Genomic DNA, 24,213 nt, shown 5'->3' on the forward strand with positions numbered 1-24,213 from the left:
CAGCAAACAATCAATGACTTGCATTGATTATTTCATTATAGAATTTGCTAGGTGGAGATGAAATAGAGGGTAGTTTAAGTTTTTTTCAGTAGATGTTTGTGGTGGTTTGAATGATTGGCCCAGGGACTGGCTGTTTGGAGGTGTGGCCTAGTTGGAGTGGGTGTGGCCTAGATGGGGGTGGGGTGGCCTAGATGGGGTGGGTGTGGCCTAGTTGGAGTAGGTGTGGCCTTGTTGGAGGAAGTGTGTCATTGTGGGTGTGGGCTTTAAGACCTTTGTCCTAGCTGCCTGCAAGGCAATCTTCTCCTAGTGGCCTTCAAGAGGAGATATAGGACTCTCAGCTCTGCCTGCACCACGCCTGCCTGGATGCTGCCATGTTCCTGCCTTGATGATAATGGACTGAACCTCTGAACCTGTAAGCCAGCCCAATTAAAAGTCCTTGGGAGACATTTAAGAGTTGCCTTGATCAATGGTGTCTATTCATAGTAATAAAACCTTAACTAAGACAGACGTATTTTATGTGTGTAAGTGTTTTGCCTGCTTGTATGTATGTGTACCCTGTGTGTGCCTGGTGCCTCAGACTTAGCACAACTGAAGAAGCCATGTTAGAGGCAACATTGTAACCTTAAATCCCTCAGGTTGCAACATCTGCCCAAATGGGAACAAACATTGAAGCCCAGATCCAGGAAAATCCTAGGTGCCCTAACTTTGTTTTCTGGCTTCTTGCTAATTGAAGTTGACCAGGAAGTGGTTTTTGTGCATGAGAGACCAGCTATGAGGAGGGGGGGGGGGGAGCTGCAGATTTAGGGAAGTTAGCCTTGCTGTTCCCAGACAGCACCACAGACTCTCTATTCAGCTTTCAGAGTGTCTGTGTGTATCCTCTGGTAGAATTACTTTACAATAGCCAAGGTCAGGAAAAGTGCCAGGTGTCAGATCACCAGGAACCGGAGTTACAGATGTTTGCAAACAGATATGGATGTTGGGAACTGAATCCCAGTCCTCAGTAAGTGCAGCCAGTGCCCTTAACCACTGAACTACCTCTCCAGCCCCCTCTAAGGATCCGAGGCTGACTTATTCTACTGATAACTCTATGAAGAAAGCGCAATTTAGAGGATTCCATCCCTGTCCCTGGTGACTTGTAAGTATCACTAACTCTGGTGCTCCAGTTATATAGCCTAGAGTTGGCTGTCTGTCCCACCCCCAGGGTGGGGGTACCGTGGCCTGAGAAACAGCAGCTGCTTCTTTCTGGATTCTGAAGAACTGTCCCTCAATTTTACCTAGCAAATTCAATCGATTTGTATTCAGACTTTATTCGGGGCTTAAGGCACTTTGGAGACTTTACTTTTCTTTTCTCTTCTCTTCTCTTCTCTTTTCTTTTCTTTTCTTTCTGGCCCTGACAAGTAAATATAGCCCTAGCTGTCGTGAAACTCACTAGGTAGAGCAAGTTGGCCTGGAACTCATGAGAGATCCATTTGCCTCTGCCTCCCAAGTGTTGGGAATAAAGTTGTGAGCCACTACACCTGGCTGGACTATGGTATTTATTTATTGACCTGTCTGTCTGTCTGTCTCTGTCTGTCTGCTTGTCTGTCTATCTATCTATCTATATCTATCTATCTATCTATCTATCTATCTATCTATCTATCTATCTATCATTTGTAGTTTTTTGAGACAGGGTTTCTCTGTGTAGCCTTGGCCATCCTGGAACTTTCTCTGAAGACTTGACCACCCTCCAACTCAGAGATCCCCCTGCCTCTATCTCCTAAGTGCTGGGATTAAAGGCCTGCACCACCATAGCAAGGCCTGGACTATGATTTTTAAATGCTGCCTGTTCTAGTCTGTTCTTATTCCCAGGTTATGGTGTTTCGGGATATCCGCCAGAGAAGATTACTCAGACTCAGACACGGGTGTAAGCTAATAAAAAGTCTTTATTAGCAACTGGGTGTTCAGGATCACAGTGTAGTCTAGTCCCGGGCCCTTCTTGGGGTGAGCTTTTTTTTTTTTTAGATTTATTTATTTATTTATTATAAGTACACTGTAGCCATCTTCAGTCCCTGGCCCTTCTCGGGGTGAGGTTTTTTTTTTTTTTTTTTTTTTTTATAGATAGATCTATTTATTTATTTAGCTTTTTTAAAAAAAAGATTTATTGATTTATTGATTTATTTATTTATTATAAGTACACTGTAGCCGTTTTCAGACACACCAGAAGAGGGCATTAGATCTCATTAGAAATGGTTGTGAGCCACCATGTGGTTGCTGGGTTTTAAACTCAGGACCTCCCGAAGAGCAGTCAGTGTTCTTAACCGCTGAGCCATCTCTCCAGCCCTCAGGGTGAGCTTTTAAGCACAAAAACCATATCCTGTGTTGACACATTTCAGTTAGCATAAACAGTTAGCCAGAAGCAGAACTACTGAAGCCAAAAATCAAGGTTAGTACACATAGAGACTTTCCCAGAACTATGGACTTTGACAGAGCTCTGGTCTTTGTTTTTGTTTTGGCTGGTGGTGTTGTCTCTGTGCCTTGTTGTAGTCCTGAATGGTACATGGATCATGGTATCAGGTCTGGGGGGGCCTTTAAAAATGGTTTGCTCTGCCTCTGGTTTTAAAATTCTTTCCTGGGTTTTTTTTTTTTTTTTTTTTTTTTTTTTTTCTTTCTTGTCTTGTTGATCTCTGACTGAGAAAGAAGGTACCACAATTTTCATTCCTGCTAACAGTCCCTGGGTCATGTTCAGCAGATATGTCTGTCTGTCCTGTGTCTGTATGAACAAAATAAGCCCTGCTGTCTCCTGCCCTTTTCAGAGAGGCAATGCCTTTTGCCTCACATACACATTTTTTTTCTCCTGTCTGTGTCTGCTTTCTTGCTTTGTACAAGGTTTGCTGTCCAAGGTCATGGTAAATTTTGTTACCTTGGCCAGCTCTTGATGCAGTGTAACATAGAAACTCCCAGATATTTGTGAGACAAAGAATAAAATGTGTGAAAGAATCCTTTTTTTTTGAGACAGGGTTTCTCTGCATAGTCCTGGGTGTCCTGGAACTCACTCTGTAGGCCAGGCTGGCCTTGGACTCAGAAATCTGCCTGCCTCTGCCTCCTGAGTACTGGGATTAAGCCTTTAAGTGGCATGCACCACCACTGAAAGAAGCCTGTCCACCTGCAGAAACAACATGCCCAGGTATAAAAAAAAACCCAACCTACCCTGCTCCTGGTCAAACCACAAAAATAGTGGTAGCTTCCTGGTAGCTGTGTATGTGTGTGTGTGTGTGTGTGGTTTCTGCCTGCCCAAAGGAGCCACTTGCCTTTGGCTATATCTGTGGTTACATATCAAAGACCACATTCTCCCCCAGGGCTCCTCTGCTCCCCAGTACCAAGAATATCTCATGAATATTGATTCTCTCACACTAGGTTCTTGACTCTTCTCATTGCCCACAAGGTGCCGTTCCCAAGCTGTTCCAGCTTCCAACTCCCCCCTCCACAGCTACTCCCCCCCTCCACAGCTACTCCCCACCTCCACAGCTACTCCCCCACCTCCACAGCTACTCCCCCACCTCCACAGCTACTCCCCACCTCCACAGCTACTCCCCCACCTCCACAGCTACTCCCCCACCTCCACAGCTACTCCCCCACCTCCACAGCTACTCCCCCACCTCCTCAGCTACTCCCCCACCTCCACAGCTACTCCCCTCTTTAAATGGCAAGGTCCCTCCACACCACTTTGCTCTGTTCCAGAGAGATGGAGAGATTGCTCTGGCGGTTGCTACTCTGCTCCCCTCCCTGCCCCTCTCCCCCAGAGGTAGCCATGGCTACTCTGGACTCTTCTAGATGCCTCTGGCTAGGCTTTCTCTCATATCCACAATAGGAACTGTCTTCCCACAAGCGGGTGGGTGGGCGGGCGGGCATTCCAGTGGAGTTACTGTAACTTCTCTTACATGCTTAACCTTCACCCCTCAGCAAGCTCGGGACCCTTCGCCTGTCCCATTGGCTCAGCCTCAGCCTCAGCCTCTTGACACCCAGCCTGTTACTCTGCCTCACTTTCTTTACAGAGGGCACCCCTTGTGGCTACCCAGGGTCTCCACGGAGAGCCCTGCGTGCACCCTCTCCAGCTTGCCTGCCGTTCTCCTTGGCACCCTGAGTGCTCCCAACACTGACCTCCCGCTGCAGAAGTCCATCCTGCTGCTCTCTCCTGAGGGCCCTTCTCTGCCAAACCTGGCCAGTTCTCATCACTTTTCAGACTCAGCTCACAGTTTGTGTACTTAAAAAACCAGCCAGGTAATGGTGCCGCATGCCTTTAATCCCAGCATTCATGTGGCAGTGACAGACAGATCTCTGAGTTCAAGCCCAGCCTGGTCTACAGAGTAAGGACAGCCAGGGCTACACAGAGAAAAAACATTTTTTTTTCATACCGGGAAAACAAACAAACAAACAAACAAACAAACAAACAAACAAAAAACCTCTTACCAGACAAGATTGTATGTTTCATTGAACTACATAGTCTTTGGTTTTGAAATGTAGAAAAAAGTTATGTTATGAAACTTGTTTTCCTATATCCTTTTTTGCGTATGTATCAAGCGTATGGTGGTGTGCACATCCGTATGTGTGTGGGTGCACATCCGTATGTGTGTGGGTGCACGTCCGTATGTGTGTGGGTGCACTTCCGTATGTGTGTGGGTGCACGTCCGTATGTGTGTGGGTGCACGTCCGTATGTGTGTGGGTGCACGTCCGTATGTGTGTGGGTGCACGTCCGTATGTGTGTGGGTGCACGTCCGTATGTGTGTGGGTGCACGCCCGTATGTGTGGGTGCACGTCCGTATGTGTGTGGGTGCACGTCCGTATGTGTGGGTGCACATGCACTTTGCCCCAGTGCCTTGCAGCCAGCCAGCCACTTGCTCCAGGGGCCCCCATGTCTCCAAGTCCCAAACTGGCATCACAGAGAGGCCTTGACACGGGTTCACATTTCTGTGGGGGATGCTGACCCAAGGGCTGGTCTCACTCCTGTCAGGCAAACACTTTACCTGCTGAGCCATCTCCCAGCCCCCTTTTCTTTTTTCAAGACTGGCTTTGCTGTGTTACCCACTGTCAAACCACCCAGATATTTTGTGTTTATCCCCAGAGCTTCGGGCTGCCCTCAGCCTGAGTGAGCTGCTTTCTGCACTGGCTACGGTTAATACGGAGACTCAGACCTGCCCAAGGGCTGAGGGTGAGTGACGTTGAGTGCTCAGCCAGAGATGGGACATTTCTAGACCCTTCCCCCACCATCAAGGTTCAGGAAACACCTGAGGAGTGGGCATGGAAAGAATGTAAGAGCCAGAGGAGGAGGAGGAGGAGGAGGAGGAGCCGGAGGAGCAGGAGGAGGAAGAGGAGGAGAGCTGTAAAATTATGTCTTCTGGGCATGGCATGGGTACACAAGAGCCCAGCTGTTGCACACACGAGCCTGGCTGCTGTAGACCCGAGCCTGGCTGTTGGACACAGGCTCACAGCATCTATGGTTATCTGCGCTAGATCAAGCTGGCTCAATGTCGATCATGGATGGGGGAGGGGAGCAGTTAGCTCAGGAGTGACTGGCAGTTGTTGGCTGCTGGGGAGAGAGAGCTACTTCTCTTTAGGTATGGCCACTTGGGGATTGCTCATGTCCCAGTAGATGGTCCCATACACATGCACATATGGGTAGCATTAATTGGACTCAAATGGGATACATACATGCGTGCGTGCATGCATGCGTACATAAATATAAAATGCAGACATGAAATCGAGAGGAAGATCTGCTATATGGGGCACAAGGGGACCTGAAAGGGCCTGGATATCATCAAGATATTTGATATATAGCAGTAGTTCTCAACCTTTTGATCTCTGCGACCTTTTTTTTTTTTTTTTTTTTGATTTTGTTTTTTTTTGAGACAGGGTTTCTCTGTGTAGCCCTGGCTGTCCTGGAACTCACTCTGTAGACCAGGCTGGCCTTGAACTCAGAAATCCACTTGCCTCTGCCTCCCAGAATGCTGTTATTACAGGCGTGCGCCAATACCGCCTGGCCGCTGTGACCTTTTAATACAGTTAGTTCCTCATGCTGTGGTGACCCCCAACCATAGAATTATTTCATTGCTACTTCATAACTAATTTTGACTCTGTTTTGAATTGTAATGTTAAATATGATGTGCAACCCCTGAAGGGGCTGAGAACCGAAGACAGACAGGAGCTACCACAAAGCATATGGAGAGATTTTTTTCAGGAGGGGATCATGGTGCTATGAGAATGCCTTGCTCTCGCCAAGGTCCTGAGTTCAGTTCCCAGTACCCATGTCACGTGCAACTCCAGCTCCAGGATCTCAGATACCATCTCTTCTGGCCTCTGACAACAATGTTGTCATGTGCGCGCGCACGCACACACACACACACACACACACACACACACACACACACACAGATGCAGACAGACAGGCAGATACACCCACATACATGCACACACACACACACACACACACACAAGTACGTAATTAAAAATAAAATATTTACCAAAAAATGTAAGAAATCTTTTCCATCACAAGACCAGGAGTATATTCTCCTGGAATTTATTTGGTTGGAATAGAGCATCAAAAGTTCAAGGCTCTCCTGCCTGTCCTGCTTTCTTCCCTTCCTTCTTCCCTTCCTCCTTCCTTTCTTTCTTTTCTGGATTGTGTTGGCTTTTTCCTTACCCTCAGTCATAAACTCTAAAGGAAATAAGGAATGAACAATACTTAGGCTCATTTCCTGTTTATTATTAAAGTGATTCTCACGAGTGTTTAATTACATGCATTGGGGGGAAAACACGGCAGAGAAAAGCTTTGAATATCTGAGCAGCTGGAAGGCAAATGAGGTTATGTGGATATTGGTCACTGTGCTCCAGGACTGCCACCCAGTGCTGGACAGGCTGTGAATGTGTGGGGCCCAGGCCAACGCCTGGGGCGCAGGAGTGCATCCGTCTCTGGACTGGATGGCTGGCTTCTGGATGCGCGTGGCTCCGACCTTGGCATAGCTTGTGGTTTCTGACAGACAGAGCTGCTTGAAAGCCCAGCTGCTTCCTGTTTGTGCTGCTAGACGCTGTGCCTCTGTCATGTGCAGGGCTGAGGGCTGCTGGGCCTTTGCTTGCATTGTAGGTGGTGGTGACAGTTCATGTCTGGATGGTAACTGGTCTGGATGGACCCTGACTGCTCCTACCCAAGAGATGCCAAGTTCATCCTTTCTCTGACTGTGTGTTAGGAAAGGTGGGATGTCACCAAAGTCAACACTAACTCTTCTGACTCCTCACTCTTCATTTTGGCCACGTTACTTGGTCTCTTTGAGCTTCTAACCAAGCCTTTTGCACTGGCACGTCAGGGTGCAGGCTGGGGAGGCTGCAGCCAGCAGAGGGCCTACTGTTGGGGGGCTGTCTAAACAAGGTGCTGGGGGGAGAGCACAGGCTATGCCACATCACCTGGACCCAGAAGTTTGGACTTCTTAAGTCCTGCCCTGAAGAGGATCTCTGTGCCGTCTCTGGGTTTTTGTCACAAGTCCTTTGGCCTCACTATGAATGGCACCAGCCAGGCACGGCCTGCCGAGCAGAAGGGCCGACCTCTCACTCTGTGCATCTTTGGTGAAGTAAAGTAAATGCTTGCCGGGTCAGCTGCACTTTTCCCGGCTGGCCCTGCGGCAAGGAGGAAGCACTGCTCTCCCGTCCCCTGGATTGTGCAGTGGATGAGCAGACGGCTGCTCTACCAGGTAGCTTGTCTGTGACCTTGTTGTCCCCAGTTAGTCTTTCTACAAGTCTGGCAAACAGTAGGTACTCAGGAAATGTTTGCAGAGTGACACAACTCATTTGAGGCCCTTATTTTTCTGCCAAAGGGTGGGAAGGGAGGAGGTGCTGTAAGATACACAGCTTCCACGTTTCAGTAGGATCCACCCAAGCCGGGGCCTCCTTCTGTAGAAGCCAGAGGTGGCGATGCAGGCTCCCTAGTAAAGCTTTTGAACCAGGACATGTATTTAGGTTCTATTTCATCTGTGTGCTCCAAACTAAAAGATGTTAGGAGGGGAAGGGGGGCCCAGGTCTCCACCTTGGGCTGTGGTGTGCACTTGAGTATGTGACCACTGAAAGTAGGGAGGCAGTTAGGAAAGACTCTCCTGAGGGAGTCAGGGTTTGGGAAAGTAGTCACCACCGGTAACCAGAGTGACAGGAGTTGGGGGCCACACAGCACCTGCTGATTGTGCTGCCTGAGATTTGGGGATGGAGCCAGGGGGAGAAGGGTGGTGTAGCCATAGCCGCAAGGCTCTGTAACCAGTGCATGTGGCCAGGCCAATTAAAAGGCCCATTTGAAGGGGGAGATGATGTGCCCCACTGTTGCCACCCAGGAGTGGAGGGCTGGGCTGACCACTGACCCTCAGGGCAGGTCACTCTCCTTCCTCTTGCAGGTACTTCCAAGGGAAGTGCCAGGAAGTACTAGGAACACAGGACTGCTTTCTGGCTGCTCTGCGGGAGTGCCCCCAATCCCGGGTCCCATGTGATGACCATCTCCTGGAATCCAGGGAACAATTTGGTTTCCCTCTCACATCGGTAAAGGTCTTCAGGTTGCCTGGGTGCGAAGCTCTACCCGGAGGGGGAGGGACCATGCACAATTAAGGACACGCCCCCTCAGCCTTTGCCAGGCGCCAGGGTTTTGGCGGTTACTTGAGTGGGTGGTAGGGGTGTGTGTGTGTGTGTGTGTGAGAGAGAGAGAGAGAGACAGAGAGAGAGAGACAGAGAGAGACAGAGAGAGACAGAGAGAGAGAGAGAGGCCAACAAAAGGACTTGACCATGAGACTGAGGGGCCTGGTCTGCACTGTATCTGCTCCAGCCTGGGAGACACCGGGCACGACGTGATCACAGTGGGGGTGGGCATTCTGGAGAGAGGACATAGTTGGATTTCTTAATAGGTTCACAGGTGACTACTGCCAAAAGCCACTCAGGAATTGTAGGCAGGATTTAAGGCAAACCTGAGAGCTTTCTGATGTTTTATGGTTTTCGATAAGATTAAAAAACAAAACCTGGCCAGGCTGTGGTGGCGCAGGCCTTTAATCCCCAGCACTTGGGAGACAGAGGCAGGTGGATTTCTGAGTTCAAGACCAGCCTGGTCTACAGAGTGAGTTCCAGGACAGCCAGGGCTACACAGAGAAATCCCGTCTGGAAAAACAAAAACAAAAACAAAACAAAACAAAAACAAAAACAACCCCTCCAAAACCTGAAGCCCTTAATTTGATATGTCAACTTAAATTGCAGGGCTGAGCCCACAAATACTTGTTGTATGGTAGGGCAAAGACTGGTGTCCTGGAGATTAATGAGCATAAGAATCTGGAGCTAGAGAAGTGCAGGCCCTCACCTAGGTTGGTCTCTTTCAGTAGAGTGTTGGGGGTGGGAATCAAAATTGGAGGGAGGGCAAATTCACTACTAGACCTGGGACAGGGAACCCACACCGCGCTCCTGGCTCAGCCTTCAGACTGGCTACACGGATGCCCAGGGTCTCTGGTTTGAATACTGCCGCCTTTCCTGTCAGCCAATTTGCAGATGACTCCTTGTATCACTTCTTGGCCACCATAACTTTTTAGCTGATTCCCATAATTCCTTCTTAGTCCGTCTCCATAGTCTTAGTCCGTGTCCTTGTTCGCTTTGATTTCCTGGAGACGGTGAGTGTTGCTGGATTTATTCTGAGGGCCTGAGGGTGACCAGGGGCCCAACTGAAAGATGAGAGAGCTTCTCCCAGTAGGGCTTGTGAACTGCAGAGGCAGTAGGCCCCGACCCTGACCTTCCACCAGACGCAGAAAGTCCACCTGCCACACTCCATGAAAGAGTGCTGTCTTGGGGACCCATGTGGTAGCCATAGCTTCTCCCTGAGTCCCAAGCCTGTGTCCGGATGTGTTGTGCCCTGTCATCAAGCTGTGGTCCTCAGGCCTGGCTTGCCGGCTCACACATCTTCAGTCTTCACTGAGCCAGCCCCATGTGTTTTCTGAAACAGTACATTTATGCCATCAGGCTGGGCCGGAGACCAGGAAACCTTGAAGTTCATTCTGAGTTTCCCCCACGTTCCTCCAAGTCCTAATATCCATTAATTGGAAAAATACAGACCAGATTCTACGTGGATCTGACAGCTGGTAGCAAGCCCTCTGAGGCACAGGCAAGACCTCTGTGTGAGGGGGCGACTCCCCAGCCAGTGGGGTGCCATGCAGCCTGGCCACACAAGGGCTCCACTCTTTAAGGGGCTGAGAAGCATCAGGGAGGTTCCCAATAGTCTTGGCCTTGGGGGGGGGGCTCCTCTCCTGGGCCTTGCTTCCTCCTCCTGTTGCAGTGAAGAGTGGGAGCTGCTCAGAAGACAGCCTGCACATCCCTGAGGAAGGCCTTGTTTCTGGTGACCTGCAGGCACAGTGCAGAGTCAGTGAGCACTAGTACCCAAAGGGGATGGGGGATGCTTTCCACTGGGTTCTGTGAGGGTAGAGATGTTGCTTGAGAATCCCCCCCCCCACCTCCACCCTCACCTCACCCCCATCAATGCTTCACCACAACACCTAGTCCAGTCTCCAACGAGTCACACTCAACAGTGTGTTCAAGCACATCTGTGTTCTCCCCAGGCCTGCGGGGGTGGGGGGGGTGCAGGGGTGAGGGGTGGGGGGTGGGAGGGTTGGCCTCCCTTCCCTCACACAGAGGTGGCAAGCGCTGGGAGGTGTGTGTGTATGTGGGGGTTAGCAACAGTGGTTAGTATTACGGTTGCTGAAGAGAACCCTTCTAAAATACCCACCCACATAGAGAAGTGTATATATTTAATATTTATATATATATATATAGAACTTCTTTAGATGGTCTACTAAGGCGAATCACAAGCACATGGACTCCTCTCCTGGAGGACCTGTTCCATCTCTCACGAGTCCCTTGAGATCCATGAACCGACTAGGTGTCCTATGCCCATGGCCCGAGGAACTGGCAGGGTGTGTCAGTTCTGCAGGCACTGGCACAGGCTTATCAACCCACCACATACCCCTCCTGCCCTGGCCTGGCCCTGTGTGGGGGACAATGGCCCATGCTTTCCAGAGCCTGCAGGGAGCTGGCCACACTTTTCTCTCCCAGCACCTCAGGCCAAGGGCACAGTCGTCCTGCTCCCCACATGGTGGGTACAGTGTGTCCTGGTCCAGGTACACCCCACTGGGATGATTCAGGAGGGAATACTCTAGGTGTCCCGGGAAGCAGAGGCAGAAGTGAGTGAAGGCTCTCTGAAGGGGTGTTTCCACACAGGAGCGGCAGACCCACCAAGGGGTCTGTGCTGGGGCTGCCTTCCTCGGGGATGGTACAGGCTGCATGGCTTGGCCAGAGGCAGGTGTCATGGGTTTCTCACAGCAGCCTGGAGGCCCACGGAGCCTCCTTTCAGCTCTTGCTGTGGAGGGAAGGCGCATCCCCCTCCCACTTGGTTCCCACGGTCCCCACGCAGGACAGCCGACTGGTTATTTGTAGGGCCGCAGGAACCGAGACACTTTGGAACGCAGAAGTTTGATAAAGGATCGTGGGAACATCTCCTTTGACTCCTGGGCTGTGTATTTGAAGTAGTTTTGTGGGTGTGCCAGCACATCAAAGAGGGCCTTGATCAGCTTCTTGTCCTGCAAGACATGGGGGACACATGGGACAGAGCGCTGGCAGGGGACCTGGTTCCCACCTAAACCAAATGTCAGCTCTAGGAGGAGGCAGGAACTTGAGGGCAGCTGGCCAGCCCTGTGCCTGTCAAACCATCACCACACCCCAGCACCATCTGGTGGAACGGAAGTCATGGAAGTCACGGTGACAGCATGATGACAGCTGAACAGGGGTGCGCCAGGGGCGCGTGGCCCCTGTTTCTGGTCTCCCTAGGCTGACAGAGCTACTGTCATACAGAGGATGAGCCAGTGTCTGCCGTATCAAAGCTCATCTCCAGCACTGGTTTCATTCAGAGAGAGCCAGATCCTCTGAGCCTTGAGACAGTGCCTCTGTGTGACAGTGACAGTTTGCCCTCTATGGCAGGGTGTCCTGCTTCTCAGGGCAGTGGGAAGGATGCAGAGGAAGAAGTCCAACAGCAATGGCTAGACTTCACTGATTTTAAGACGCTGTCCATTAAGTCACCCACATTTCACCGATGGGAGAGTGAGACGGAGGACTTCAGCCCAAGCACCTCACTAGGTCCGGGTCCCCATCTCCCAGTCAGCTTATCTCAAACCTCATGCACTGCAGGGGGGACATACAGTCTAGGTCCAGTCCTATGTAAGGGCCCTGGATGCAACAGCCTTTCCCCCAACCCCTGTCCCTTCTCCAGGGGTCAGGGATGGCCCCGACCATTCTCCCAGAACCACAAGGATTCCCTTCCAAACAACTCACTTTCAAAATTTCCTGATGGTTCTCCGAGGCGTACAAGCGCCCATCGCGCACGATGTCTTCTATCAGCTGCTGGTAGTCCTCTGGGAGCCGGCCAGCAGGGAGAGGGAAGGTGGAGGGGGCTTGAGACCTTACACCTCCCTCCTCTGCCCTCCCCAGCTCCCTAGGCCCGCCTTGGACAGCTGGTGGTGGCTAGATGTAGCTGTGTCTCTCGGCCTTTGCTCTAGGATCCCCTCCACCTGGTTTGTCCCCCTGATGGCTTTGCTGGCCCTATTTAACCTTGCAAACCCTGGTGGGACAGGACCTTCTGTGAAGCCCGCAGGCAGTACCCAAGGCCCCCCCTCTCGCCTGTACCCTTAGACCCCTTGGGTTTCCGCATTGCCTAGCCCTCCGTTTGTCTCTGGGTTTGTGCCCTGTCAGAGGCAGGGATGCACAACTCGTTTCTGAGTCCCCAAGCCAGGCCTTATCTGGCAGAGTGGGGCTGTGACAAGATGGTGGTGCCTTACCGTCATAGGTGACATAGGGCACTTGAAATCCTTTGCCGCTGTTGGCCTCGTTGGATTTGAACTGGATCCAGAGTTTGCGGGAGCGGGAGGTAAAGGCGATGGGCCGCTCATAGGTCTGGCAAGTCTCGTAGGTGGTGACTGACGTGGGTGAGGCTGTAGGGATGCAGGCCTTTGCAACGCTGCCCCAGGCCTACAGCTCACTGCTTTGGCCACTCACCTCCCCCATCTCATCATCCTCCTGCACCAGAATTCCCGGCTCCTTTGGTTCTCCCTGCCTCTACCTTTGACCTGTTGCCTCCACTTTCTGAGGCCACTTCCTGCTGGTGAAGCCTCCCTGCTGCTTCTTGCCTCCAGCCTTACCCCTATTATTCTGTTGAGCTCCCCCTTCCGGTCTCTCTGTCTCCCCAGGCTCACAGCTCCTCCATGCCAGGGACAGGAGGCTAGCTCAGGCAGGTGTAGGAGATGAGCCAGCATGGCCAAGGCCTCCAGAAACTCGGGCTTAGGAAGTCATCTCACCTGGGCTGAGTGACAAGGGTGAACTCACTCAAGGGCTGAGCTGCCTCCCTGACCCTCATAAGGGCATTGCCTGTGGGCTGTCTGTGGGCTGTCTGTGAGCTAGTGATGAGAGTGGAGGGAGGAGGGGGTCCTAGGCTAGGTGCTGACCGGCTGGGCAGGGCCCTCACTCCTTCTGGCTGTAACCCTCCATTTGTACACTGTGGCTTTCTGTCAACCAACAAGTAACACTATGCATGAGGCCTCAGAGCCACACAAGAACTTTGACGGAGCCACCTCCTTTTCTTTCCACCTGTCTTTCTATCCTCAGATGGTCTAGCTCCAGACCAACTATGTAGTTTTGTGCCTGTCTGGGTCTCTAGCCTTCTCCCTTAACATTCTGGTTCACAGTTCACTCCTGTGGGTGCCCACCACCCAGGGACAGTAAAGTCTCTGGTTAGGATGCTGAGGATAGGGCCAGGTCTCCACAGGCATTCAGTCCCTTCCTGGGTTTCACTGTCATGGCCTGCACTTTTCCCCACCCCTGCTGACAGCTGGCTCTCTGTTTATCCCTCCCCATCCTTCCCTCACCTGACAGGGTGTATAGCTAGGGCTCCAGGAAGGGCTAACCCGGTTGTCTCTATGTGTGTCTGGATGGCCCCTGGTTCCTGCAAGCCTCTGAGGGAAGTCAGAAGCCTATTGAGTAGGAGGAGGGAGCTTCCTGGGTCTCATTTGAGGTGTGGTGGCATGAGGTACAGAGGGAGCACTGCAGCTGGTCGGTCACTGGAAGAGACTGGCTGATCAGCTGCGACCACAATTGACTAGGCCCAGATTCCCATCCCAGGGTAGCCCTAAGCCTTCATGAATGACCTTTCCCTAGAGTTCTGCATGGCTAAGCTCTTAGAACTGGCTTATGGGGACCTTGGAGCCACCCGCTTTCTGAGCACATGAGCTGTCTGTCCCAGTCCCCAACCCAGAACATACCGCTCTTCCTCATGACCAGGACATCGCCACACTCATCCTCAATGGGTAGGAAGATCTCAGGGACCACGATGAGGATCCTGCGCTTGGGGGGAGGTGCGATTTGCCACACACACTCTGCGTTGGCTGGGTAGTCTCCAGGGTAGTTGGGGGACTCGATATAGCCTGTGTAGTCACCGAGTTCACCACCGCAGTGCTGGTCTGTGGGTACCATGGCCAAGGGCTTTGTCAGGCTGGCTGCATGGGTGTTATAGGCCTCAATGGCATTAGAGGTACGGGGCAGGGCCAGCAGGTATGCCTGTGCTAACTCAGCAGGTCCTGCCCACTGTACAACCAGAGGGCAGGAACTCAGCTGACAGCGCTGGCTTCCCTGACACCCGGTTGCTTGCCCAGCGTCCTTTAATTTCTTCCCAATTAAGCTGTTTGCCTAAAGAGGCCAGACGTAACATTTTATTAGCCAGATGGTGCCTAGGTTTGTTTGTTTGTTTGTTGTTTTTAGTTTTTTGGTCTCTGTGTAGCCTTGACCGTCCTGGAACTCCCTCTGTAGACTAAGCTGGTCTCGAACTCTTTGAGATCCCCCTGCCTCTGTCTAGGATTAAAGGCATGTGCCACCACTGCCTGGCTGGTTCCTAGTTTGTTTGTTTGTTTTTTTTTAATATAACATAGTTTATTTGTTTGTAGCATGTGGGATGGGAGAGGCACACACGAGGAATTAAGATGTCAAGTTGTAGGAGTCTGTTCCATCCAGCTACCTCGTGGGATTCCAGGGCCAAACATAGTTCCAAAAACCCATTTAATATATTGTCCTCGGATAGAGGACGTATCAGATATTAAACTAATAAGAACAGATACTACACTTGATCTTAGCCAAAAGGCCGAGAAGCGATGGTTCCTAGTTTTAAACTTGCAGTTTTAGTTCTTCAAGGGGAACTGAATGTAGATAGTAAATATTGGTAAATTTCCCGTGCATTTTCACTTCCAAGTTTATGAGTCCTGGGTATGGTGGTTCATGCCTTTAAACCAAGCAGAGGCAAAGGCAGGAGGCAAAGGCAGATGGCTCGCTATGAGTTCTCAGTCAGCCTACACAGTGAGACCCTATCTAAAATAAATAAGTTTCTGAGGAGCAGTTCTGCCTCCAGTATTCTAGAATCTTCTCTCACATCTGGGCTTCCCCAACTTTACTCATTAAAACATATTTTTTTTAAATTTTATTTTTATTTTTTTTTTCAGTTGAACATAATATTTAATCTTTAAAACGATGTGGCTGAGGGTGCCTCCTCTTTTGTATGCTACAGCTGGTAACATGGCAAAGTTGGGGACAGCCCTGGGCAAAGGGTTGACTAAACCATCAACCTTTTAAGGCTTCTAGGAGGCTCTGGATATGACCAGCAGTCAGGAAGGAAGTGTGAAAGCTAGAAACTCTGAGAACAGCTTAGCACGCTGGTGCACACCTTTAGTCTTCGGCACACTGGAGGTAGAGGCAGGTGGATCCTTGTGAGTTCAAGGCCAGCCTGATCTACATAGCTGGTTCTAGGCCAGCCAGGGCTATATAGAAAGATCCTGCATAGAGAGACTCTCAAAAGAAAAAAGAAATAACAGCAGCAGAAAAAACTATCAGGAGTTGAGTAAAAGCCCTAATTACATATAATCCTTTTATACCCTAGTCCGCTGAGCCAAGGGCTGAGGGCTGGTAAGAGAGGCCATGGTTGTTGCTTTTTCTTTTTTGGAACCCAATTCTCGAAGATACCCACAAGGCCTTTCAGGTTCTCCCCCAGCCCTGCCACACAGGTCCACGCTCAGTTCCCCGTTTTCCCTTGCTTTCTGACATTTATACGGTGCCTGGTGATGGATTAGGTAGTGACAGCTTCTATAGCTGAAAGTAGGCACTTGGAGGCTGCCTCATAGCCTGCCGCATGCAGGCACGGAGCCTGCTCTCTTTCTCTGGGTACCGAGAGAGAAACTAGGGCAGGGTCTGGCCTGGGCTAAGGGTTTGGCCTGGGCTAAGGCTCAGGTCGTGTCAAGCATGTATGGCGAATTACGAACTGTGGTGTAACCATGTTTATTGTATAGTGGGCAGAGCATGGAATGCCCCATTTTGCTAGGGGCCAGTGCTCTCAGAAAGTGCAGTCAGGTCTCACTTGCCCCCTCCCCCACGGTCCAGCATTTCCCAGCTTCTGTGGGAGTGACACTTACTTTTGCAGTGTGTGACGTTGGTGGAACCATCAAAATCGGTGCTGGTGTTGCCCGGACAGGAGATGCAATGGTTCTGGCCAAACTCAGGCTGATAGGTGCCGACGGGACAGCGGATGCACCGGTGGGTGGTGGTATTGTAGTGGTGGCCGGGAGAGCAGTGGACTGCAGAGGGACATGTGTGTGTGGGGTGCCGGTGGGTGAGGGCAGGAGAGCCCCTGTGCTCTGAAGACCCTTCTCACCAAAAGCCCTCTTGATTTGTCTCACCATCATGGGGTAAGTGAGCCCAAGCTATATGCCTCACCGTGAGGGTGAGGAAGAGCTTTGGGGACGGGGTGCTGTTGACATCAAGGACATGTGGGGCTCCCGGCCATACAGTGTCCATGAAGGACCAAACTTACTTGAGGGGTGCAGTGGGGATGACAGTATGACTGGAGGGAGTCAGGGCAGGAAGGGAGGGGAAGTGGAGAGCTACACCTGACACCTCTGCCAAGTGAATGGGTGGTGGGCAAAGATGGGGCTGAGAACTCTGTCCCTGGGATAGAGTGGGAGGGGACACAGGGTAGCCCGTGTGTCAGGGACCCTCTGCCCATTGCAGGCTCTGTGGCGTTGATGGGCCAGCCTTGACTGCAGCACACAGGGTCACAGAGGGCCAGCAGGTCAGGGGATGGGGAGGGGAGGGTCAGAGAGTGAGTGACGGGACGGCCTGGGTACACTGAGGAGAGGAAGCCTGGGCGCTGGCTGATATTTCTGCTGTGGTAGAGCCCTCTGCCACTGCCTGCCTATACATCCTCCCTGTAACTCCCATCATCCTCTCTTCCCTTCCTTTTTCTCCCAGCAGCCCACTTACTCCCTCGAGGCGCTGGTACCCCCCCTTTGACACTCCCGTGTTCAGCAGGCTTGAGTCTAGCTGCTGTCTCTTTCTGGTGTGCGACTTGGTACCAGTAACTCCATACCCACTGCTGGAATCTCTAGACCCCTCCTCTGACTGACTTTGGGGTTGGCCTTGCAGAGTAGAGGGGAGTGGTGTGAGGGAATGTGTCCCTGAGTAGCCAGCCCCTCACCTTTGGCCTCACAGTCCTGGAAAGAGGCGGTACCCGTGTGTTTGGTGAGCAGCCCACCTCCACAGGGGAAGCAGCCGGTTCGCCCTGGCTCGGGCTGGTAAGTGCCCACAGGGCAGGCCTGGCAAGGCTTGAAGCCGTCCGCTGAGAAGAAGCCTGGAGAGCACTGGCCTGGAAGTCAGAAGTCACGGCTCAGGTCGGGGAAAGGAGCTGTAGCTACTCAGGTTTGAGAGCTTGGCCCTGCCCTCCCTGGAAAAGGTACTCTGGGTAACTTGGGTTGGAGCCTGTAGGCCCGGGGTCTTGAGGCTGACAGTCGTTTTCTGTGTGGCTTTGCCCGCCTGCCCTCCCCTCTCTCAGCAGCAGCACTGGCTGGGGCTAAGTAATGAGCCAGGGGTCTCACTGCCAAGCTGGGGTACAGAGGAAGGGGTGTCCACACCTCAGCTTCCCAGGGGCAGGTCTCAGGTGCGCACAGAAGGAATAGCCTAGGGTTCTAGGCCGATGCTGTCTGATCTGTCATCTGGACAGGCCAGAATAGGGGGAGGAGGGAGGGGATGGTCTTTAAGAACCTAGGGCCTGGCTGGGACAAAGAAGGACCACAGGAAGGCCACCCTGAGCTCAGCACTTCCACAGAAATGTGGGCGCAGGTGCTCCAATATGGAGTGGGTTTCATGTCCTCTTGACCCAGTCTCTGAGACTCTCAGCTTCCATCCAAGTGGAGACTCTCCCCTCCCATGGCCATCCTGTGCTTTAATGGCCGCCATTTTCCTGGGAATCACATTCCTGGGGGCCAGAGGACCAGGGAATAGCTGGCCATCACAGGGCCTCGGGCTGGACTTTGGGTGGACTCTCTTGTGCCTTGGAGAAGGCTTAGAGGTCTCCACTCCTCACCCACTGTCCTGGACACTCTCCCTTCCCAGGGTTGAGCCCTTGGTGTGTGTTCTCTAGAGTGAGGCCAGTATGGCCCAGTGGGAGAGTCCAGTGGGGAACTTGGATCCCGGCCGCAGAAGGGGCTGAGTGGACGTGAATGGCAGCGCTGGGTGACAATACAACTGGTCCTAGTAAGTTCTCAACCACCAACAGGGCGGACAACATGCTAGGTTCTTTATGTACACAGAGCTCTGGCTGAAGTCGATCTCCTGACTTGGGTGAAGCATGTCTCAGAACGTGGAGTGTCATTTAAGCGTCCATGTTTTCCGTTACAAGCCACGCCTTGGTCTGTCCATGATTGTGTGTACATGCTATAAGGCCTTTCTTACGCATGGTGACTTTGTGGAAACTGGGTGTCTTTGGACAAGGTCACAGTTTATGACTACACATGGTATTTGTCTTTGCTCAGAGAGCCTTGGGAGGGGCTGATGGGCCTTGTCCGGAACTTGTCCCCACCCACCCATCCACCCCTCTCCCTCCAGGTGGGCCACACTCGCCTCCACATTCTGATACGTTGCGGGCACCGGCCAGACCCAGCCCTTCGCTGCTGGGGCACGGCGTGCAGCTGAGCTGGCCTTCCATGTCCTGGTAGGTTCCCGACACACATGGCACACACTGGCCCTGCTCACCACTGAAGTAGGTGCCAGGAGCACATGGCACTGCAGAGACAGAGCGGAGAGATAGGGGTCAGGGGCCACCCCCATGTGCAGCTAGGACACAGCCCTTATCCGGGAGCTCTAAGAGTCTATCCAGAAGAGCAGAGAGCACCCAGGTGGCAGGCGTCTCTAAGGGCCCTGTAGGCCACACCCTGCTGCTCTTTCTTAAGTGTTCTGCACAGCCCTTCCCCACAGCTGGGCTCTGGGCTCCATCGGGACTTCTGTGTCTCTGACCCACACCCCACTCTCAGCCTGACTTTTTGGTTATACCCAACATTCCCGTCCCCTAGATGTTTCTACTAGGGCTTCCCACCCCTTCCTGCCTATTTGGGGAAATTGGCATCCAAGAACACAACCTGGGGACCAGCAGAAGGTGTGGACGAGAGGATCTGATGGCGGACAGACTACTGTGTAACACAGGGATGAAGGGCGGCAGAGAGCCAGGGCCATGGGCTGCTGAGAGCCACAGAAGATGCTCGTAAGAAGCCAACTAAGGGAAAGGGAGCCATGCTTGCCACTGTGAACGGGGCTGAGGAAGATCCCCGAGGTTCCCAAGGGGACACATGGGCATGGGCTGCATTTTCATCTCAGACACACAGTTTAGACAGACACACAGACACACAGAGAAACACAGAGACAGACACATGACACAGAGGCACATACAAAGACACAGAAATGGACAAGCCAGAGAGACAGACAGAGAGGGAGAGACAGAGCGAGAGACAGAGAGACAGAGAGAGAGAGGGAGAGAGAGAGGGAGGGAGGGAGAGAGAGAGCAAGAGCAAGAGAGAGAGAGAGAGAGAGAGAGAGAGAGAACACAGAGGGTACTTGTGTGTGTGTGTGTGTGTGTGTGTGTACAGAGAGCAGATGCTACAGTGTCCATAGCTGGGATATACCCAATTCTTGTTTTGTTTGCCTAGGTATTTTTGAAAACTGGAAATGATTCCTAGCTTAGCTGTTAAACATAAGAGGATGACATCACCAAGCCCCTCACTGTCCAGCATGGAACTCCTGCACATGCGCAAATCATGCTCTTTGTACAGAGTTCCCGATGTTGGCTCTTCAGGCCTGTTCAGCGCCTTCCTGGGAGCAGGATAAACTTCCGCGTGTCCCCCAGCCCCCTCTTCCTTTTCCTCGACTTCCTGGAGGAGTGAGTAGTCTCTGGCTTGAGAGGCCACACCCTTGGAGCGTTCCCTCCACAGTCTCCTGATGGTGAGGTCCCTGCTTCCAGGCCTCTCCATCCCACACTCAGCCTTCCTTCTGTGGTCACCTCCCTGCACTCCGCCTCAAGGAGACAGAGGCTCGCTCATACAGAGACTCACTCATACAGAGGCTCCTGTACACCGAGGCTCACTCACCTCGAGCACATGGGACTCCGAGCTGCATCTGTGGCCCTAAGGCTCCACCCTCTTTCATCTCGCCCGCCCGTGTGTGCACTAACCTGCTCACTGCCCATCATCCCCATGAGGACTAAGACTCTGCCTGGAGAGCCGCCACCAATCCTTCTGCTGCCTCTGAGTCTGCTCCCTCTAACAGGCCATCCCGTGTGATACTGCCTGGGACTGTCTGTGGTTACTGCCTCCAGCCTCTCTCCTATAGCTTGCCGGGCCTGGTCTCCCAGTACTCGGTACTCTGGGATGGTACTCTGAGGGCGGGGCGTAAGGGAGGGAATGAGGGGGAGGATAGGAAGCACTGTGCATCTCAGACCTACCTCAGCCTCCTAGTTCCTCAGCCTGAGGGCTCAGCCTGCACACCTTCTTTTGAACCACCCTGTAGACTAGAGCGGGCCCAATCTGGTCCCCCAGGGGGGTCTCATGCCTCATTTCTGTGACTTTGCTGCACTGTCCTGTGTCTGTTTCCTCTTCTCAGGCAATGGTGAGGATCACCTGCCTGGTCCAGCACCGGAAGAGATGGTGTGTGCTCTAAATGGCAGTGATACCAGCAAATGCTCTCCTCCTTGGCAGGCTGTCGCTCTGCTCCTGCACCTCGCATCTATCTGTCTTCCCTGAGGTCACTGCTCTTCACTGGGCTATCAGTGCTAGGAGGGGTGGAGTCAGAGCCTGGCCCACGAGTAGGGACTCACCACACTTGCCGTCCTGTAGTATTTGGCCTATGCCACATGTCCTGGTTCCCTCCAGTGCCTTGACTGGCCGCTGGGCTACCTCGTACTCGGTGCCTGAGACTTGGATGTAGAACTGGTGCCGGCCGATGGACTTCCGCAGGATCTTGATGGCAGCCTGAAGGCTCTGCTCGGCACGCTTCCGCATGCAGTCGGCTTCACAGGTGCCTGCAGGGGCGAAGGGACCCAGTGAGAGTCACCAGCTAATGACTGCCTTCTCGGCTAGGGGCACCCCCCAGCCAGGCCCAGTGCTGGGCTTCTGCCTAAACCACGTCAGTGCATCCACGGTAGACCCCAGTTGGGGTATGGTGCGGGGCATTAGGTGTCAGACAGGAAATAAAAAATGAGGGTCTAAGAGGTCACTGAGCAGATCGGAGTCTGAGCAAGGCCTTTGTCCATTCTTTTTTTTTTGTTTTAAAGATTTATTTATTATATGTAAATACACTGTAGCTGTCTTCAGACACACCAGAAGAGGGCATTAGATCTTTACCGATGGTTGTGAGCCACCATGTGGTTGTTGGGATTTGAACTCAGGACCTTCAGAAGAGCAGTCAGTGCTCTTAACCTCTGAGCCATCTCTCCAGCCTGCCTCTGTCCATTCTTGAGAACTGCCACTGTGCCCAGAATAGTGTCTGGCTCTGATATAAGTGGATATAGTGTCCTCCACTATATCGACTGGACAGATGGCTTAGTTGTTTAAGTGTTTGCCATGCAGCCACAAGGAGCTGAGTTCTGAACCCCCAGATCCCTCGTACCCACATAATAGTCAGGTGGACGTGTAACCCCAGCACTGGGGTAGGTAGACAGCTGAATCTTCAGAGCTCTCCGGCCAGCCAACCTCTTGAGTCAAAAGAGTTCACTGTTCAGTGAGGGATCCTATCTCAAAAAATAAGGTGGGGCCAGACCTATTCTGCATAGTCACTAAGGAAACAGGTTCTCTGTGAGTTTTGAGGCCAGCCTGTTCTACATAGTCAGTTCCAGGCCAACCAGGGCTAACCAGTGAGATGGGTCTCAAAAAAAAGTGACGTATCTGTTGGCCTTCAGAGGCTTGTTCCTCTGACGTGCACCAGCCCTTCCGACCTCCTCTTTACCATAAAGGTTGGACTGAAGGTCTGGTCCCTAGCCAGCAGTGCTGTCTGGAGAGGTTCCGAAACCTTTCCGGTGGTAGGGCTTAGCTAGAGGAAGCAGGGATTGGGCCCCTCTGTCTCTCTGCTGCCTGTTCACCTTTGCTCTTCTTCCTTGCTGATCCTTGGGTGACAGTGTCCTGTCCTCTCTATCCCTGTGCACTTACCTGCTCCGTTCCTCTTCCTGGACCCCATTCCTTGCCACTTCGACTGGATAACTTTAGATTTCAGTCTCTAGTTTAGAAGGCTTCTAGCACCTTCCCTTGCCTATGTATTCTCACAGGCCTGTCGCCTAGTCTTACCTAACACCAATGACGACATACAGCCAATTCTGTCATTGCCTACCACTGGAGGCAGGCAGGGTAGGTGTGCGCCCGGAATCCCAGCATTCAAGACGTGGAGGCAGGAGGATTAGGAGTTGAAGCTTATTCTCAGCTGCATAACCACTGTGAAGGTAGCCTGAGCTACATAAGACCTTGTCTCAAGAGCAAACAACTCAAGCCTGGCATGGTGGCACTCTGGAGGCTGAGGCAGGAGGATCTCTGTGAGTTTGAGTCTAGCCTGGTCTACATAGAGAGTTCCAGTACAGCTAGGGCTGCATAATAGAACCTTTCTCAAAAGGACCAATAATCATAACAACAACAACAACAGTAACAATGACAACAATACTAATAACAATAGCAAACAACTTTCCCATTACCCACCACCCACCTAGAGCTAAGAAGGATCACCTGTATGAATCTCACATTACGAGTTTCTCTCACTGGCTGGGAAGAGGGCCTGGTTTGACTGCTATGGGGCGGCTTGGCCCCTGACCTTCCTATCCTAGCAGGCACGTAGGGTTGGGGTACTTTGCTGTCTCTGCCCCTTAGCTGTGCTCCAAGTGTCACCTCACACTGCCTCCTGCACCCAGGGTTACAGAGCCTGACCTGCAGTGTGCAGCACTCCCCCAAAGCCCCGACGTCCCCAGGGCTCGCTCAGCCTCATGTCTACAGGACTCCCAGTCCCCGAGCACAAGTCACCCACCTGAGGCCTCATCCGCCTTCATCTCCACCTCAAACTCTGCCGTGATGTGGGACACCTCCTTGGATGGGGACTTGCGGCCTCGACGCCTCTTCTTGGAGGAGTCACACTTGAGGGTCACAAAAGTCACGTGGCAGTTGTCTGAACAGAGAAGAGTACACTGTGGCAAAGGTGATCTGTGTCAGAAGCGGGGTTCTTCCTAGCCCCACATGCTAACTCCCAGGGGCAAGGTCCCACCATGCCTTGAGACCACGTGACACCGTGGTGGTTTGAATAAGTATGCTCTCCTTCATGGAATGCTTAATCCATAGGGAGTGACACTATTAGGAGGTGTGGCCTTGTTGGAGGAAGTGTGTCACCGTGGAGGTGCTCAAACTATGCCCAGTGTGACACAGTCCCCTTCTGCCGCCTGCAGATGAAGATGCAGAGCGCTCAGCTCCTTCTCCAGTACCATGTCTGCTTGCACTCCACCATGCTTCCTGCCATGAAAATGGACCGAACCTCTGAACCTGTAAGCCAGCCCCAATGAAATGTTTTCCTTTTTTTTTTTTTAAAATAAATTATTTATTTATTTGTTTTATTTATATGAGTACACCGTAGCCGTACAGATGGTTCTGAGCCATCATGTGGTTGCTGGGATTTGAACTCAGGACCTCTGCTTGCTCCTGCCCTGCTTGCTCCAGCCCAAACATTTATTTATCATTATATGTAAGCACACTGTAGCTGTCTTCAGACACTCCAGAAGAGGGCATCAGATCTCACTACTGATGGTTGTGAGCCAC

General features: G+C 52.1%; 1 protein-coding gene, 2 long non-coding RNA genes and 1 other non-coding gene across 5 annotated transcripts in view; 2 read left to right on the top strand and 2 right to left on the bottom strand.

The window, feature by feature from the left end:
• Nucleotides 1-226: 226 nt before the first annotated feature.
• On the top strand, nt 227-5,299 carry LOC127668190 (uncharacterized). Its single transcript, XR_007974022.1, has 4 exons — nt 227-412; nt 1,044-1,135; nt 2,996-3,163; nt 4,032-5,299. It is a non-coding gene; the product is annotated as an uncharacterized LOC127668190 (long non-coding RNA).
• A 1,417-nt stretch (nt 5,300-6,716) lies between these two features.
• The window catches only part of Scube1 (signal peptide, CUB domain and EGF like domain containing 1), a 121,812-nt gene continuing 104,315 nt past the window's right edge, over nt 6,717-24,213 (bottom strand). For both annotated transcript variants that reach the window (XM_052161693.1, XM_052161694.1), the window contains 9 exons: nt 23,435-23,572; nt 21,249-21,452; nt 19,007-19,168; nt 17,586-17,753; nt 16,525-16,686; nt 14,335-14,532; nt 12,859-13,011; nt 12,356-12,435; nt 6,717-11,607 (listed from right to left, as the gene is read on the bottom strand). In XM_052161693.1, coding sequence (XP_052017653.1) covers nt 11,455-11,607; nt 12,356-12,435; nt 12,859-13,011; nt 14,335-14,532; nt 16,525-16,686; nt 17,586-17,753; nt 19,007-19,168; nt 21,249-21,452; nt 23,435-23,572 — 1,418 coding nt within the window. In that variant the 3' untranslated portion in view covers nt 6,717-11,454. The remainder of the gene's footprint in view (nt 11,608-12,355; nt 12,436-12,858; nt 13,012-14,334; nt 14,533-16,524; nt 16,687-17,585; nt 17,754-19,006; nt 19,169-21,248; nt 21,453-23,434; nt 23,573-24,213) is intronic.
• On the bottom strand, nt 15,020-15,218 carry LOC127668273 (U2 spliceosomal RNA). The gene has a single exon (XR_007974048.1). It is a non-coding gene; the product is annotated as a U2 spliceosomal RNA (small nuclear RNA).
• LOC127668192 (uncharacterized) lies at nt 17,749-19,090 on the top strand. The gene is made up of 3 exons (XR_007974024.1): nt 17,749-17,840; nt 18,500-18,640; nt 18,992-19,090. It is a non-coding gene; the product is annotated as an uncharacterized LOC127668192 (long non-coding RNA).

This window comes from Apodemus sylvaticus, chromosome 17 (genome assembly GCF_947179515.1).
Source record: "Apodemus sylvaticus chromosome 17, mApoSyl1.1, whole genome shotgun sequence".
NCBI lineage: Eukaryota > Metazoa > Chordata > Mammalia > Rodentia > Muridae > Apodemus > Apodemus sylvaticus.